The 16,493-nt window shown below is 40.2% G+C and overlaps 2 protein-coding genes across 13 annotated transcripts in view; both read left to right on the top strand.

Annotated features, from left to right (window-relative positions):
• The window catches only part of LOC130539368 (uncharacterized), a 123,613-nt gene that overhangs the window by 34,581 nt on the left and 72,539 nt on the right, over window positions 1-16,493 (top strand). The window lies entirely within an intron of this gene.
• On the top strand, window positions 1,945-14,560 carry LOC130539356 (zinc finger protein 658-like). Of its 12 annotated transcripts, none has more exons than XM_057057678.1 (7): window positions 1,945-2,357; window positions 2,957-3,148; window positions 3,224-3,541; window positions 4,788-5,519; window positions 5,794-8,902; window positions 9,088-10,969; window positions 11,058-14,560. In XM_057057678.1, the coding sequence occupies exons 1-5, from the start codon at window positions 2,123-2,125 to the stop codon at window positions 6,477-6,479; spliced, it is 2,163 nt and encodes a 720-aa protein (XP_056913658.1). In that variant the 5' UTR covers window positions 1,945-2,122; the 3' UTR covers window positions 6,480-8,902; window positions 9,088-10,969; window positions 11,058-14,560. The 12 variants fall into 12 exon arrangements, with proteins under 12 accessions (XP_056913658.1, XP_056913649.1, XP_056913656.1 ...); XM_057057669.1 differs by having other exon boundaries at window positions 2,957-3,541; window positions 5,794-6,837; window positions 6,899-8,902; XM_057057676.1 differs by having other exon boundaries at window positions 2,957-3,541; window positions 9,088-9,146; window positions 10,876-10,966; window positions 11,231-14,560.

Raw genomic sequence — 16,493 nt, 5'->3', positions numbered from 1 at the left:
CTCAGGAAGATAGAAGATAAATCAATGAGATGATCATCAGACCATGCACTAACAGGGATTTACACAGTCCATGTTTAACTATGCTTTTAGGTTCTATTTGTGCTTTGACATTGATTTTAATAAGATTATTGTGACTGACCACTCCCTTGCTCTGTGCTTGGTGACCATTTAATCATGGGACAGAAACAACATCTACAGTGCTAAATGTGTTATGGTTGGTGGATGAATGTTCTACAGATTCAGCGGGGAGATGTGTAATCAATCAGTCAGTCAGTCAGTCAGTCAATCTTTATTCATATAGCGTCTGTTACACTCAAAATTGTTTCAACCTAACCCAGGGCCTGACTCCCAACAAGCAACAATGGCAAGAAAAAACTCCCCTTTAACAGGAAGAAACCTTGAGCAGGACCACGCTCGTGTAGGGGGACCCTCCTGGGTAGAGAGAGGAGGACAGGTGTACAGTTAGATGAGGGAATAGGCAGACATCATAGAGATACATTAATAGTACAAGCTGCTGGTATAAAAGTAGAGTGGGTCAGCAGGGTCAAAGGTTGGCAGGCCAGCAGACAGCTATAAAGACGGCTAGACCTGTTGATGGATACAGAGAGGTGGGGGGAGGGGGAGAGAGAAGCAGAGTTGTAAGACTGCAACTCTACATCCTGGTCTGGACTCTGGTTTGTCAGGTCACTTTGGGTTGATTAAAAGTGACCAAATCCCTAGAAATGAGAGAGGCACCATCCTGGGTGCAATGGACACATCTCTCCTAATCAGACCAGGTTTTTTCCTAAAACTATTACAGTTGTCTACAAAGGACACATGGTTTTTGGGGGATCACCGTGACAACCAGGGACGAAGCAACAACATGCGATTAACATTCTGGCCAGATTGGGGACAATTGGCACACATCAACTAGACAAGAAAGATCTCTTCTGAAAACTTTCTAATTGGAGCTTGAACCAAGCACCCTCTCCTTCTCAGTTAAAGTATTCATTCAGTTAAAGTATTCAATGTTAAAGTATTCATGAAATTAATTTTGTTTTGTTTGTTTTTTGGGGGCAGTGATGAGTTTGGGTAGAAATCTTTGAGAGACAGGAGTAGGTGTGAGAGACACTATGCAGAGCTCCAGTTGCAGAGAACAGAGTCCCCAGTGATTGTTTATTTATGTTAATATTGTGTATTTTGACTATATATAAAGTTGAAATATTGACTTTAGGCCTTTTACAAGGTAGGCGTGCCTTCGTGATCTTATTAATTGCATTTGTGCAATTTGTTTCAAATGTATAGAAATTATTTTTTTTTTGAAATTTTGATTCATTGAGAGAAAACAATGACGCATTTTGTTCAAAATTATCGAGTTCAACATCATTATCTAAATATATTATTGATTCAGTTTTGTCTGGCTCACAGATACAGGACATTGGTTCCACAGATCTGGAGAAGGGCAGCATTTTCCCTGATCACATGTTTTAAAAAAATGATTTCTATTGTGAAGTCCATTTTAAATAAATAAATAAATAACGAATCACTAATATTTATCGGGTATGTTGTCATTGTGGTATCCTAACAGATGATTGACTCAGAAAATAAATACTTTTTGCATATTAATACAAGTGATTGCCAATAGGAATGTTTTGATGGGTTGAGCATGCTCTCTTCAAAAATAAAAAGATCCACTTCTAATTGGTTACATTACAGAATTAGTTTTTGATTTAATCTCCAGTTACTGCAGATCGCCTAGATATAGTCTTAAAATAAAACCAACATTGTCAAACCCTATGTTCACTAAGCCAACCCTATGCTAACTTTGTTTGCTAAACTTTTATTGTATTGTGATGAGATAAAAAAAATAAAAAAAATAAAACGGCTTTCGACCTTGTATCTTTTCTTGATCTAGGTACGGTAATATGCGCGTCCCGTATTTACGGTATTTGTGTCATCACTTCCGTGTCTTTTTGTGCTAATAAGATAGGGCTAGCTGAGGACATTAATGCTGCTCACACATCATTAGCTTGCTCACAATAATGGTCCAACAGCAATATTTTAGTTATTCGATGGACATGTGTTTAACTTTATCGTGACTTTCCCCCCAGTTACTTAGTGTTTTCTATATTTATTTTAAACAATGTTAAGCACTGTTGCTTTACGGGCTCAGATTTCTTCCATAATCGATGCCTTATCCAAAGCCGCCGTGACAGAAATCGTCAAAGTTTTTGAAGATGGGATGGTCGTGATGCGGCTAGAAGTGTGTCGGCGTGACAGTGAGATTAAGAAACTCAAGACTAACCTCGAGGTTCTGCACAACGAACTGAGAAAAGTACAGGGAAGAGTGACTCTACATGCTGACACTGGCAGAGCTGGTGAGATCTGCTCTTATGTTGCGCAAACGGAGAACTGTTGCAACTCAGATGATCACCTTGTGAAGGACGCATTTTTTGTTTTGGGTTCAATAAGGACAGGCTTTTCTCTGACCTTTTTTCTTCACACTATACAAGGTCTATGCAAACCGTGCTTGTACATTTAATACATTTAAGTACTTCAGGAATGTTTAACTAATAGATTTTAGTCAGGTAGCATTGATATGGATGACTTTTCACTAACCAAATCTGAAATATACTCATTTAATGCCCTATTGCAGTCATACCTTTATATGTCTGTTGGTGATTATCAAAGTCAGATCATGCACAGCATAGTTATACTGCTACTTACAGTACTAATAGGAATTTAGTTTGAGTGTTTTCCTAACTAGAACATTCCATATCAAACATCAGAGGGTGAAATAAACTTTGGAAGGGCATCAGTTTACTTTTTTGACTGTTATCTGAAAATGCTCTGTACCACTTATGTGCAGGCTTTGTTTAACTATGAATAGTCACTAGTAATAATTGTTTTACTGTTACTAACAATAAAGTCCGACTGTATTGTACCTCTGATTACCAGTATGATTCCATCTTTACAGGTAATGGGACTGATGCTCCTGATGAGCAGGCATTACCTGAAGTACACACAGATGAGGACCAAAACAGTCCATCCCTGCCTCAAGTGCAGGTCAAATGTGAAACTTTGAAAGGAGCAAATAATGAAGCCACTATCCAGTCTGATCTGCCAACCTTGTACCAACCGTCAAACACTGATTGGAGAATGACACAAAGTCAGCCGGAAATCAACAACCCAGATTTTTTGAATATAGCAAGTTTAGTACCAAATTCCACAATGTGTCTTCCAGAATCCCCTCTGGACCCAAGAATGGGTGCTCCCTCCATTGGCTCGGATGGCTTTCAGCATGGAAAATTCGGCCATAGTTTGCTAGGCTTGGATCAGTATCGTACTTTACATAACACAGTACGGAGGAGGACAGTGAAGAAGCTGATGTTTAAAAAAGGCTTCATCTGTCCATACTGTGGTAAATGTTTTGAGCGAGCTGGGCACCTGGAGAGGCACAAAAGGATTCACACAGGTGAGAAGCCATTCTGCTGTGAGATTTGTGGAAGGCGCTTCAACCAGAAAAGCAGCCTGAAGGAGCACATGAAGATTCACAGAAGAGGTAAGTCAATCATCCGGCACTAATATTCCTTTCATCTGTATCGCAATGCTTTTAGGTACTTTACTTGAACAACTGCAATTTATGGTTTATTAAACTTAAACAATAACTTTACAGAGCCCAGGTTCAATAATTAATTAATTTTCCAATATCTATTTTCCTCATGTCAGTATTTTTTTTTTTCTTTTGCTGGTATCTGAATAATTTGGGTGCTTTTACGATGTCACTGCTTAGATTGGATGCAAATAAGGCCTGAACTCATGATGCAGGATTCTTTCAGATTTGCCCAAATCTGAAAGAATTAGTGAATAGTTATGGTTAAACTATTGTTTTTGACTCCATGTAAACAAGGGAGCTGAAAACGGTAAACAGCTATTGCTGGTAACTGTGCTAGGATTGTCATCACACTTCAACAAAATGTAGAGTTCCTACAATATTCCGGCCAGTGGAGACACATTTGTTAAATTCGCCAAGGACAGTATCAATCACTAATGTTCCATTGAACACTGCTCACTACTGGCCTGGCATGCTTGCCATAGCGGTTTCAGTCGTTATCATGAATCCTCGTTTTAACACCGTCTCTGTGTAAACACAGAGCAAATTTGAAAACACAAAGGATGAACTTTTCTGTTTCTTGTGACAACGTTATTGTTTAAACGTGTTCTGTTTTAGCCTGCGGGCTGAGTAAAAGACAATCATCCGCTGCAAAATGTTAATAAAATAGGACAGCGATGTTTGTTTTTATCCGTTGCTTAAAGTTTAGGTAAACGCCTTTGTTGGACCATAAAAAAGCAGAAGCTGATGAGCTGAATAATACCAAACATTCCATGGAATTTCAACACCCAGCTGATGTGAAATCCTTATGACATTTTTTTTTTTACTGTGAAAAATTTAGTTTAAAAGGTTAAATAAATTACAGTATAACATTGATTCCTGGTATGCATCATCACAATAACTGATATTTTTAAAACAAGGTTTGGTGAACACTCATAAGTAAATATTAGAAAGAGAAAAATTCTGACATATATTATGAATCCAGATCCTCATGGCAAAACGTTAGCATGTAACCATTATAAACGCATCATTCTGATTCACCTTGTTATGGTAATTCATCAAGGTCTATCAGAAAGATGACAGGGCTGAAAGAAACCTAAACATGTTATTTTAATAATCCTGTTTCCAGTATTTGCTATTATTTTGCAGGCCTAAATGGAGCTGGAGTTTAATGTGATTATTTATGCTTTAACAGGTATTCTGCCCAGAACAACTGAGATCCAAGAGTGTGAAAAGACAGCAGAGCAGAAGCTACATGCAGACCTTCAACCAGAAGAAGAGTGCCAGATAGCTAATGATAGCTTTGCAAAGAATATGGACATGCTAAAACCAGATGTGAGTGTAAAGAATGAGCCTGCTGAACAGCAAATAAACCAGCCACTGATGAATGGAGGAACCGAACAGACCTTGAACATTGATAACATAGATGAAAATTTCACATTAGACAGAAACAATGAACAATGGATTTCCACATTACGAGGACAAAACAGCTCAGAGAGCAGCAGTGCAGAATACCTCAGGAGCTCGCCGCAGATGTCTTTTCATTTACTGCCTTCAGCAGTTGACACTTCTTGTAGTACATTTTCCTTTTCTGGCAAATCATATAGGGAAATGAAACAGACAATGATCTCACAGACACCGTATGGCTCTTCAGAAACACTAGTGATGACAAATGAAGCAGGCTTGCAGGGAATGGTGGGCTCCACAGGAAATCACCATCAACAGAGCGGAAGCTGGTCTTTTCAGGTGTTTCAACAGAAGAAATCATTTGTCTGTACCTACTGCGGCAAAGTCTTTGAGCGCCATGGCCACCTTGAAAGGCACTTGCGAATTCACACTGGGGAGAAGCCCTATGGTTGCCATATCTGTGGCAGATGCTTTAATCAGAAGAGTAGTCTCAAAGGCCACATGAAGACACACAGAAATGGTAAGAAATTTTTGACTGACAGCATCCAGACATTGTAGCTCTGTGAACTTTAGCAACCGTTAAGTCTGAATTGCTGGTCTTGGTGATTTATAGGTTCATATCTTCAGTTCCTTGTCAGTGCTACAAAACATCTAATAATGGAAAGTAATTAGTTTATCTAATGTCTGGTCTGTGTGGAGTGGCAATAATTGCTAGTGTTGCTCCGCAGCTCTCATATAAAACAGATTTTGATTTACATGGTTTCACCAACACTCCTTGCTCCATTTGTAAACAGGGGAGAACATGGAGGCGATTGAGGCCAATCATCTGATGCTTCCTGTATCTGAAGACAACCTGAACAGTCTTAAAACTGGAGTGGGAGTTTTAAAAGAACATGTGCCAGGCTCTACCCAAAGTGAGCAAACACTGAGGATTAAATTGGAGCCACATATGGAGGATTACCAAACACTGAGTCCGTTAGGGACCAATAATTGCCCAGCAAAATCAGAACATCATCAACTGTGGACAATTGGGCTAGATACACATGCTGACATCACTGAACAAAATATCTGTGCACTTTTACCTGATGACGTGCGTCCAAAAAGTCGTACTTGTGAAGCAGTTGAAAAGCAGCAGGAATGTACCTCCCCCAGGAAGAGTCTGCCTTTTGTAGAGCACAAACCCAGTGAAGAACTGATAACCAGTGATCATCTAGTCATGGGAATGCAGTCAACATCTGACTTAACTCTAGCACCTGAAGTGCAAGATCATACTATGAAACAGGAAGTAGCTGTTCATGATTTTACCATAACAAATGACAAGGGAGATGTTTTTGAAGTAAATCTGATTCCATCAGGTGACCATGAGGATCGCAGTGAGCAGCACTTCTCTGGAAACAATTGCTTTATATGCTCATCCTGCGGGAAAAGCTTTGAGAGTTTCAGTTTATTCCAGATGCACCAGTGTAACAACCTCACATAACTTTCATTCAGCTCCAAATACGCAGAAAGATGTTCAGTTAAATGAGTATCTAAAAACTGCAAAGCCTTGTTTACACTACACTGCCTTTCGAGTCAGCAGGTTGTTGTGCTGTTCACATTACACGACTGGTCGAGAGTCCTGAGGCCAGTGGGGTGTTCACACTACATGACTGGTTGATGACTGGGGTTTTCACACTATATTTTTCACTACAAACCTGGATGTGGAGCAGAAAATAATTTGACATAGTAATTTGTGAATTACTATGTCAAAAATAAAAGAAGAATAGACTATGATCCTGGTTGTTTATACTGCCTCTACTGCTGTTCTGGACGCTTATGCAATTCCCACCAAGCCCCGTGTCCCCATTGTGGCCCCTTGCAATGGCTGTAGCTCTTTTTACGTCATTGCAAACCCTCTAGAAATCAAATATGCCAGATATCCAGTTTTCATCAGTGACTCAGAGTCAACCCCTGTAGTGCTGGGCAGCCCAGTCGTAAGGTCATGACTGGTTTTTGCTCTCCTCTCCCAAATTGGAGACAGAACCCCAGGACTCATGGGCAGATGACAAAGAGGCACGTAGTGTGAACAGCATGGAGACCTGACAATGCAAAAAGTTGCGTAGTGTGAACAATGCCTAATTTGCATGTTGAGGAAAGTCTGCATGATTTTTAAAATCAGCTTTACCCCAAACACACCCCAAAATCAAAACTGGAATGCAGAGGAAATGCAGTCACTTTTCTAAATGGCACTGATTCCTTACAAACCGTACATCTTTTGACCTTTGCCCAAGTTGGCCTTTAGAATACTTACTTACTTGACACCAGACAAAGCCTAAATAGCTGTGTTGAATTTATAGTTTATGTTAATACTGCTTTTCAGACTCATTTCTCCTCACATACTTGTTTGTTCTGTAAGATGCTAGTAATTTAACATAAAATGGTTTTCATACACACCAGTTAAGGTAAGACTAATTTAAAACCTGTGCTGTTCAACGGTAGTGGAATTGCTCGTTACCTAGTTGAAATGGAAAATCATGCTTATTCAGTTCATTGTTCATATGACCAGAACTTTGTGATCTTTTAAAAAGAAAATTTACATTTGTGTGTATTTTCTGTGTGTCAGGCCAACATGTAGCAACCCCCTCATTAACACAAAGGATAACCTCCAACAGTGGCTTTAATCAAATGTAAGAACCATGTGTAATCTGTAAATATTCAGTGATATTTTGAAATTTAATATTAGGAGCATTGGTAGCTCAGTGTGTGTTGGACTGGTCTGAGAAGCAGAGGGTTCTTGGTTCAAAACTGGCATGGACAAAACTTTGATGGTGTTCTGGCTTAAGCTGGTTACCAAACCTCCAAATGCTCATATAGAGCCCTGCAATAGTATGCAACTCATTCAGAGGTGTACCCTACCTTTGCCCATATGAAGCTGGGATCAGCTCCATTTGGGCCATAATGAGGGATGCTCCCGAGTAGATGAAACCAGCTGTTGGCTAAGAGAGAAAAGAAATGCATCTGATTTTCCTCAATGAGTTTACTTGAATTAACACTTCCAACAGCATCTTCCCTAGAAGGATAATACAAAAGCATATGGGAACTTTTTCACATGGGAATCAAACCTTTATACAGTACTATTAAAAGCTTTTGGACAAAAGACAATGTAAAATATATTTGGCAGCATTTTAATTCCCTATGAAAGCAGTATTACATAAAGTGCAGTATTCGTAAGAGTATATTTTGTACTGGGGTCTAAAGACCCAGGGGATAAAATAGTTTTTGTTAATGAACCGTTATTTATGAATATTAATAATAAAAATAAATGTGTGTTAGCTTCAACATAAAATCCAAACCTAAAATATTTTTTCTGTATTGTAAAAAAGATTTCAAGTAAAATTTGTCACATGTCAAATGGTAACTGCTGTAGTAATGTAAATTCTTTTCTGCTTCCATCACTATCATCTTGAAAGACAAAGTGAAGGTAAGACACTTTTGACTGTGCCAAAAATGGTTTTCCGTCGCTTTAATTATTCCGCGCATCTCCTCGGGTATTTACGGCTACCCGCTTAGCTAGACGGAAGAAAAGCCTCGCGCTAGCAAGATGGAAACAGCGATGGAGAATTTCGAATCCGTCAGTTTCGCATTGTTTTGAAAGAATCGCGCCATTCTAGCAGCCTTGCAATACATTTCCCCTTTCTCAATTTAAATGAAGTAACATGGCGACGTGCGCTCCCTTTCAGACACAGCTATCTTCAATAATGGAGGTTTTGGTCAAAGCAGCAGTGGCAGAGATATCCAAATTAGTCGATGACAAATGTGCGTTTTTGCATCTTGAATTATCCCGCAAGCAAAGCGAAAATGAGGTGCTCAAACGCAAATTATTAATGATGGAGAACAAAAATGCAGAGCTGCAGCGTGGTTTTGGTAAGATGTTCAAGTCCTCAATACGTGCGCTTAATTAATTTAAATTACTATTAATGTATGTATGTCTTTAGCGACACTTGCCAGTACATGCAAATAATCTGACATGAATCATGTTCAGGTTATCATGTTATTTATATTTATTTTCTTCAAAATATATATTGATGTGCTGCTTTTTTTCCCTTCAGAAAATTGCACGGACAGAGTCTTGAAGACCAATTGTTTAAATCCTACAGGAGATTTTAAGGTAATGTGTCCTTTTTGTTGCTCAATCTGTTAAATTAATACACAAAGTCGGGTGGTGGTCGCTCAGTCTGTTGAGGACTGGGCTGCTAAACAGACAAAACATGAAAGGTGTTCTGGTAGTAGGGGAAGGCGCCACAGCACCTTCAGAGCAATGCAGAGGTACCCTTGAGCAAGGTACCAAACCCACAGTTGCTCACATAGGGCCCTGTGATGAGCTGGTGAATCATCCAGTAGTGGATCTTATTGTTATGCAGCTGGGATAGGTTCCGGCGCCCTCCCTGCAACCCTACAAAGGATAAAGTGGTAAAGATAATGAAATGAAACAAAGCAATACCAATTTCTCAGATCCTGTCCTCTTATCAATTCACACAGTCCACTACACAAACAATGCATAGAACTCATTAGGTCCTCTGAAAAGTACATTCGATCAGCCTGTAACACTGCTGAGGCGTTATAAAGTGGTTACTCTGATAAAAGACTGCACCTTGTCTGTATTGTTGGGTATGGTATTTTGCATTTTCCTCTTAACAATACTCCATAGTTTCTCTAGGAGTTTGCTGGCCAGCTCAGCACAGGCGCACCATGCACATCAAACCAATTTTGCATTGCAGGCTGGAAAAGAAACTGCATCTTCATAAAGCTGGTCAGCATAAAGAAGCTTGAAGGGCTTCAAAATCCAGATGCTAGATGCTGTGCTGACCATTGATCTGCTAAAACACAGTAGGAAAAGTCAGCAGATGATTACACTGGATCTCAGGCAGACTGGACTCTGTGCATGTGCAATCTTCCTCCAGACTCTGGTATCTTGATTTCCTAATGTAAGGCAACATTTACTTTCATCTTTGGAGAGCACCTTGGACCACTGAGCAACAGTCCAGTCCTCTTTTTCATAAGTCCAGGTAAGACGCCTTTGACATCTGTGGTTCAAGAATGACTTGACACAAGGACTGTGACAGTTGTAGTCCACGTCTTGATACCTCTGTGTGTGATGGCTCTTGAAGCTCTGACTCCAGCTACAGTCTCTGTGAAGTTCCTTAAAATTCCTAAATGGGCTTTGACAATCTTCTTAAGACTACTGTCCTCCCTGCTGTTTGCCCGTTTTTTGTGCCACCTTCTTTCCTTTGCCAACTTTCCATCAATTTGCTTGGATGCCACATGGTGAGAACAACCAGTTTCTTTAATGTTACTGTTGAGCAAATGAACCAGACAAAGAGACCAGTTAACTGCTCAGGAAACATTTCATCACGTAATTGCAGAAATTACCTAACGCAGCTTAGCAAAAAAAAATAGGCAGGTAACTGTAGATGTTGCAGTGTGACACTTTCTGTTAGGTTTAAGAACCAGTGTTATTTTCTCTTCATAAGAAAACCAAAGGACACCAGGCAGCGTTTATTGGAAACCAGAAGATGACTATAGATTGATGAGCAGAGACGCTTAAAGACAAACACATTCAAACATGATTTGGCAGCTAAATAGCTTGTTATTGGGTATTTAACAGTGAACTTATCAATGTTTACCTCCATTATTTGACCTGAAGGTCAAGGTTGTATTGCTGAATCTTTATTTTATGTCAGCAGTAGAGACAAATCCACGGTTGAATTACTTCATGTGCTATCTTCTGGATTTGGTTCTAAATGTCAAGTAAACTACTTTGTAATGACTGCACGCTAACTATTCAGAGATGAATGAATTATTACAAAGCCCTGATTTACAATTCTTCCTCTCTGTAGTTTTCTGAGATTGAAGGTGCCACAGTTTCATTCACAATAAAGGAAGAAAGTCCAAATGAGACTTTGTGGATCAGTGAATCAGTGGGATTAGGTGGTAAGTCCTACAACTTCATTATTTTTTTCTAAATGCAACAGTGCATACACCATATGTTGTGCCATCTCTTTACATTTGCCATTTACAGGGTCTGCTTTACAATCTCCCAACCCAACTGTTGCTCCAGAGAGCACATATCTCAAGGAAAGTCATCAGTTGAGCCATTCAGAAGTCTCCAGACCACAAACCTCTGAGTTTGGTGAAATATACAGCACCAGTAAGCACACAGCAGATAACAGTGGCCTTCATTTTACTGTCAAGGCGGAGAAGGAGGAAGACCAGTCTGGGTTCAGGCGTGATGGATGCCAGCATGCTGCAGGAAAACAGACCAGACTTGCTGCCGAATTCTCAATGGAGGAAAGGGAAACTCAGCTGTGGTCCTCCCTAATTGAAGGCAGTGATATAGAGGCTGGGTTTCCTGACTTTTCCAGTGTGGTAGATGAGTATTCTAACACGTTTCCTGATCATTCTGACACTCCCAACACTACCAAAGTTCTTGGCGTGCAGCAGATATCTTCTCAGAGGCCAAATAGCGGTGTCTATAACAACGAGTTTCGGAAGGACATTGACCAGTCGTCCAGTTTTCATCCCCAGGGTGGCCATTCACATCATGACAGACAGAGAGAACAAGTGTATGAGCAGAGAAATGCACATATGAGACACTTCGATGATCAGAAGGACCAAGAGGATGCAGCTGATGACAGACCTGTTTTAATGGCCTCACACACCACTTTCACTCCAGGGAATTTCCCTGCACACAAATCTCTGTCTGGAATGGCAAGGAGCTATGTCTGTTCTCAGTGTGGGAAGACATTTAGCCGTCTACACCAATTCAAGCTGCACTACCAAAGCCACAAGAGAAAGCGGACTTTTTGGTGCACAGTATGCGGCAAAAACTTCCAGTGTTCGTCCCACCTCAGCATACACCATCGAACACACACAGGAGAGAAGCCATATGGTTGTGGACAATGTGGGAAGAGGTTCACACAGCAAAGCAGTCTGAGGGTCCACCAGCGCACACACAGCGGGGAGCGTCCATACTGCTGCACACTGTGTGGGAAAACCTTCATCCTGATGCACCATTTAAAGCGGCACAGAATCATTCACACACACAGCTGAGGTCGTCCCAGCACATGCACCTTGAATCTGCACGCAGGTGATGTTTTTGTGTACTTTTCACCATTCTGTTCTGCACCATTCCTCTAACTTTGAAATCGCACCAGAAACCTACCTAAGACTGGACTATAGAAATTGTTTACTTTGCCACCCCTGTCTACTTTACAAATGGTAACACATATGAATGCAGATCATACTGAACTGAACAAGACCACTCAGTGGAAGACAGCAGTGTCATTGAACCCAATCAGAAACCCAGGGAGCTCATTTTAGTGGGATTTGTATCATTGTTATACTGCATGTAATTTAGTATTGTATGAAATGGTTATTTTACTATGCAAATCCATCCAGATGTAAGACATGGCATTTGTTTCTTTATATCGATGTTATATCATCAAAACACTAACCCAATTTCCATCATCTAAACATAAAGCTAGACATTCCAAAAATGGCTTTCCAGTTTCTCAAATCTTGCAGACTTCTTAATCCTCACTTTTGTAGGAACATGCCTTACATCAAGGTTCCTTTATACCAAGGATCTGTCAGCTTTGGTGACAATATGCTATTGTACCTAGTTTTTATGACATGAATCCCAAAATATCTTGCCCCCATTGTGACAATTTCCTTTCATAATTGGTCCAACCAACTAGTTTAATTTGCTAATTTTTTTTTTTTTACATTATAGTTAAAATTTCTTGGGATGGCGTTCCTTACTTTGTAAGCTCCCTCCTGAAATATTGATGCTTATATTGGACGAATGGTAAATTCTGTCATCACACCAAAAAATATTTTTCTAAACTTTATTAAACAAACTGTATCTGTGGTTTTTGTGTTGGTGCAGTGGCCTGCTTGTTTTGCAAGCTATACAACAAGTCCTCAACACTAGTTTTAAAATTTATCTTTTTCAAACCAAAAACATTCTATTTTAGAATGAACCCCCCATTGATAAAGCAAACTTGTAATGATTTACAAAGTTTGTCCAATGAGGCCTGGATTTTGAAGCTAGAATGACTAATAACCTGATATCATTTACTTTCTCAGAATTTTCTAAACTCTTGACACTTCCAATTACCGTATTTTCCCGACCATAAGGCGCACTGTATTAAAAGGCGCAGTCTCAGTTATGAGTGCTATTTCTGTATTTAAAACATACACAAGGCGCACCGTATTATTAGGCGCATGCTGAAACATACAGTAAAAAATGACAACGGAACTAAAACAGTGATTTTCGACACATTTATTGAACAAAATATTCATTCTTCCACCACAAAACCATCAAAGTTTTCATCTTCTGTATCTGAATTAAATAGCTGCACTATTTCAATGTCCAACACCCCGAATTCCTCTTCTTAATCATCTGAATCAGACTCACCGACCGGTTCTGCTTCAGCGTTGATGCCGGCTTTTGTGAAAGCTCTTACAATACATGAAGACGGTATCATAGCCCATGCGTCTACAATCCACCCGCATATGGTGGCATAACTTGCCCGCCGCTGCCTGTCTTTGTGAAGGTGTGTTCACCTTCCGTCATCCAGTGCTCTGTCCGTTTCCGTGGCAGCCGAGAACCACGGTGAACGATGACTTCTGGTGCCCCGTTGTGTGTATCGCCACCGTGCTGGTCCCTTTTTCTCCACTTTGTGGGTCAAAGGGATGGTAAAAGTCAGAGGGATCTCATCCATGTTGGTGATGTGGCTTGGCGTGGTTATCTTGTTGTGGCAGTAGGTGCGGAAGATGGCCACCCTCTCCTGGTAATCCGTTGGCAGCCGCTGCGCAACAGTTGTCCTTGCGCGTATGGAGAGATGCCGCTGCCTCATAAAGCAAAAACACTAAGATTGCTCGATTTTCAGCCGCATATTCGACGGCCTGCAGTTTAAAGTAAGGCTCATTCATACGCGTCTCGCTTGACCGGCGCCATTTTAGGGGATCCTTACGCGTAGGTGTGCCGCTAATCGATTGGCGGAGCGTTTACTGTAGTGCACCCACCAAAGGTGCACAGCAGATTTTGGAACTCAGTCCACACACAAGGCGCACCATATTATAAGGCGCACCGTCGATTTTTGGGAAAAGTGTTTTAGGTGCGCCTTATAGTCGTGAAAATATGGTAAATCAAAGACTCTTGACAAATTTAGATGTAAACTTCTGATTGGTTTGAATTGTGATGTAGTGAAGTATAGCTAGAATATAACATTTAAAGCAATTCATGAAAAAAAAAGAAATACCACATAAATGTTTTGCAGATCAACATACAACAGAGGGCAGTACAGCCTATCTAACGATCCCTTTACAGCGGAAAATTACTGGAACCATCAATAGCTTTGTCAAGATATTTGCTGTGCAAAGTAAACTTGATCAAACCCCACACTCATCTGCCAGCCTTTGAAGGGCTGTTGCTATTTCTTTATATTTATGCATTGTATTCTTCTGCACATAACTGCATTGTTTTTGTATGGGAAATAAATTTAACTGTTTATTGTAGATTGTATTCTTATGCTTGTTATGTATGTCAGCCTGAATATCCTATGATGGGAGCTTACACTATTAACACTATTTTTAAGACAGAGTTTAGGATTACTTTCCTGAGTTTATTAATTTTTCAAGAGCAAAATTATTCTACAGTAACAAAACTGCCGTAATCTAATCATGTTTTACACTAGCATGCATAATTTTTGCACTCCTCGTCATAGTTTCTGTTAATGTAATCAATTAAGAGACAAAAGAAACAATCTCCAAAAGGAATAAAATTTAACATGAAACTTTTTTTCAATAGTTAGAGAATAAGAAGCCAAGATTTGAGCTCTTGGAAAACAATGATCTATTAATCTTTATACCCAGATCCTCCTAAACTTTTCCTAACAATCAGAAGTGTTTTTGTTCCTCTTAGCAGCTATCTAGAAAATCTAAAAATGAATTATGTTCAAAATCTTCCACTCGCTTCACTGTTCATAATATTAATTTTGACTCATGAGAACCCACACTTTTGGATGTTACTGTAAATTTTAAAAGCACGTCTGAATAGGCATTCCTAAAAATAATTCAACAACAATCCAAAGAAAATATACACAGATATGATCATGTGTATAGGGTGGTGACTTCATGGTTCAAAACAGACGAGCATATAACAGAAACCTCATCATCGAAGTCTACAGAAATCCTACACATACCAACCAGTACCTCTAGTTTGACTCTCACCACCCACTGGAACACAAGTTGGGAGTGATCAAAACTCTCCAAAGAAATACCCACCACATCCCAAGGCAGGAAGAAGGAACAGGACCACATTAAGACAGCTCTCAAAACATGTGGCTACCCAAGAAAACGAGACCCCAGCAAAGAAGAGGAGGAGAGAAATAAACATCACAGTGTTTCAATCCTCTAGCTGTCCAGGGTCTCTGAGAAGTTTAGAAGCATCCTCCAGAAACATAACATACCGGTTCAGTTTAAACCAAGCAACACTCTCAGACAGAGGCTGGTACACCCAAAGGACAAGACACCAAGACATAAACAATGTAATGTTGTTTATGCTGTACAGTGTCAGGATGAATGTAAGGAATTGTACACTGGTGAAACGAAACAACCTCTCCACAGAAGAATGGCACAACACAGATGTGTCACCTTTTCAGGTCAGGACTCAGCAGTCCCCTTACACTTAAAGGAGAGTGGGCACTCCTTTGAGGGCAGCCAAGTACTGGTTTGAGAGGGGTGTCAAGGAAGCTACCCATGTCAAATTGGAAAAACCATCCTTAAGCAGAGGTGGAGGTCTACGGCACTTCCTATCACCCACATACAATGCAGCCCTCCACTCCTTTGAACAACAAACCAAACGTTCACACCATTTCAGGAGACCTGGTGACTCACCACCATGTGAGCCAGCAGACAAAGGGGAGACACCTCAACTGAAACTAGGTGAATGACCCTACCAACGACCCTGCCAACGACTCAGGTGACCACCCGGATCATTAGCCATGCCAATGGTCCACAAGGTCTATATTTTCAAGCTCGGTCCACAGCGAATTCAGAACTGAATAAGCCTTCTGGATAGAAGGTGAAACGTCTTCAAAGAAGAAATACAGTCCAGTATTAGTACAGTGATCCCTCGCTATATCGCGGTTCATCTTTCGCGGCTTCGCGGATTTTATTTTATTTTATTTTTTTTTACAGTGCCTCTGAATCCTGATTGGCTCAGGGGCTTTACTGTTGTCTATAAATAAAATATTGACGCTGTACTGTATTGATTTTTCACTTGTCAACAGTTTTCGTTTCTGTACATTCTGCCAACTTTACGTTTGCATTTTTTCAATTGAAGACACACGTGTTGATAAAGAGGAGGAGGACGGACTAACACTTGGTCGCTTAGCAACCATGGTGAGAATGGCCACTGAACTTCAGCGCACGGCACAAGAATGGGACC

This window comes from Takifugu flavidus, chromosome 15 (genome assembly GCF_003711565.1).
Source record: "Takifugu flavidus isolate HTHZ2018 chromosome 15, ASM371156v2, whole genome shotgun sequence".
NCBI classification, from domain to species: Eukaryota; Metazoa; Chordata; class Actinopteri; order Tetraodontiformes; family Tetraodontidae; genus Takifugu; species Takifugu flavidus.
This window is presented reverse-complemented; position numbering and strand designations above follow the sequence as displayed.

What these genes read in the sequence shown, in the direction of transcription:
- LOC130539356 (XM_057057669.1), top strand. Translation starts at nt 2,123, where the DNA reads ATGTTAAGCACTGTTGCTTTACGGGCTCAGATTTCTTCCATAATCGAT. An exon ending in TGCTGACACTGGCAGAGCTG is followed by an intron (nt 2,358 to 2,956) that starts GTGAGATCTGCT and finishes CCATCTTTACAG; the next exon opens with GTAATGGGACTGATGCTCCT. An exon ending in CATGAAGACACACAGAAATG is followed by an intron (nt 5,520 to 5,793) that starts GTAAGAAATTTT and finishes ATTTGTAAACAG; the next exon opens with GGGAGAACATGGAGGCGATT.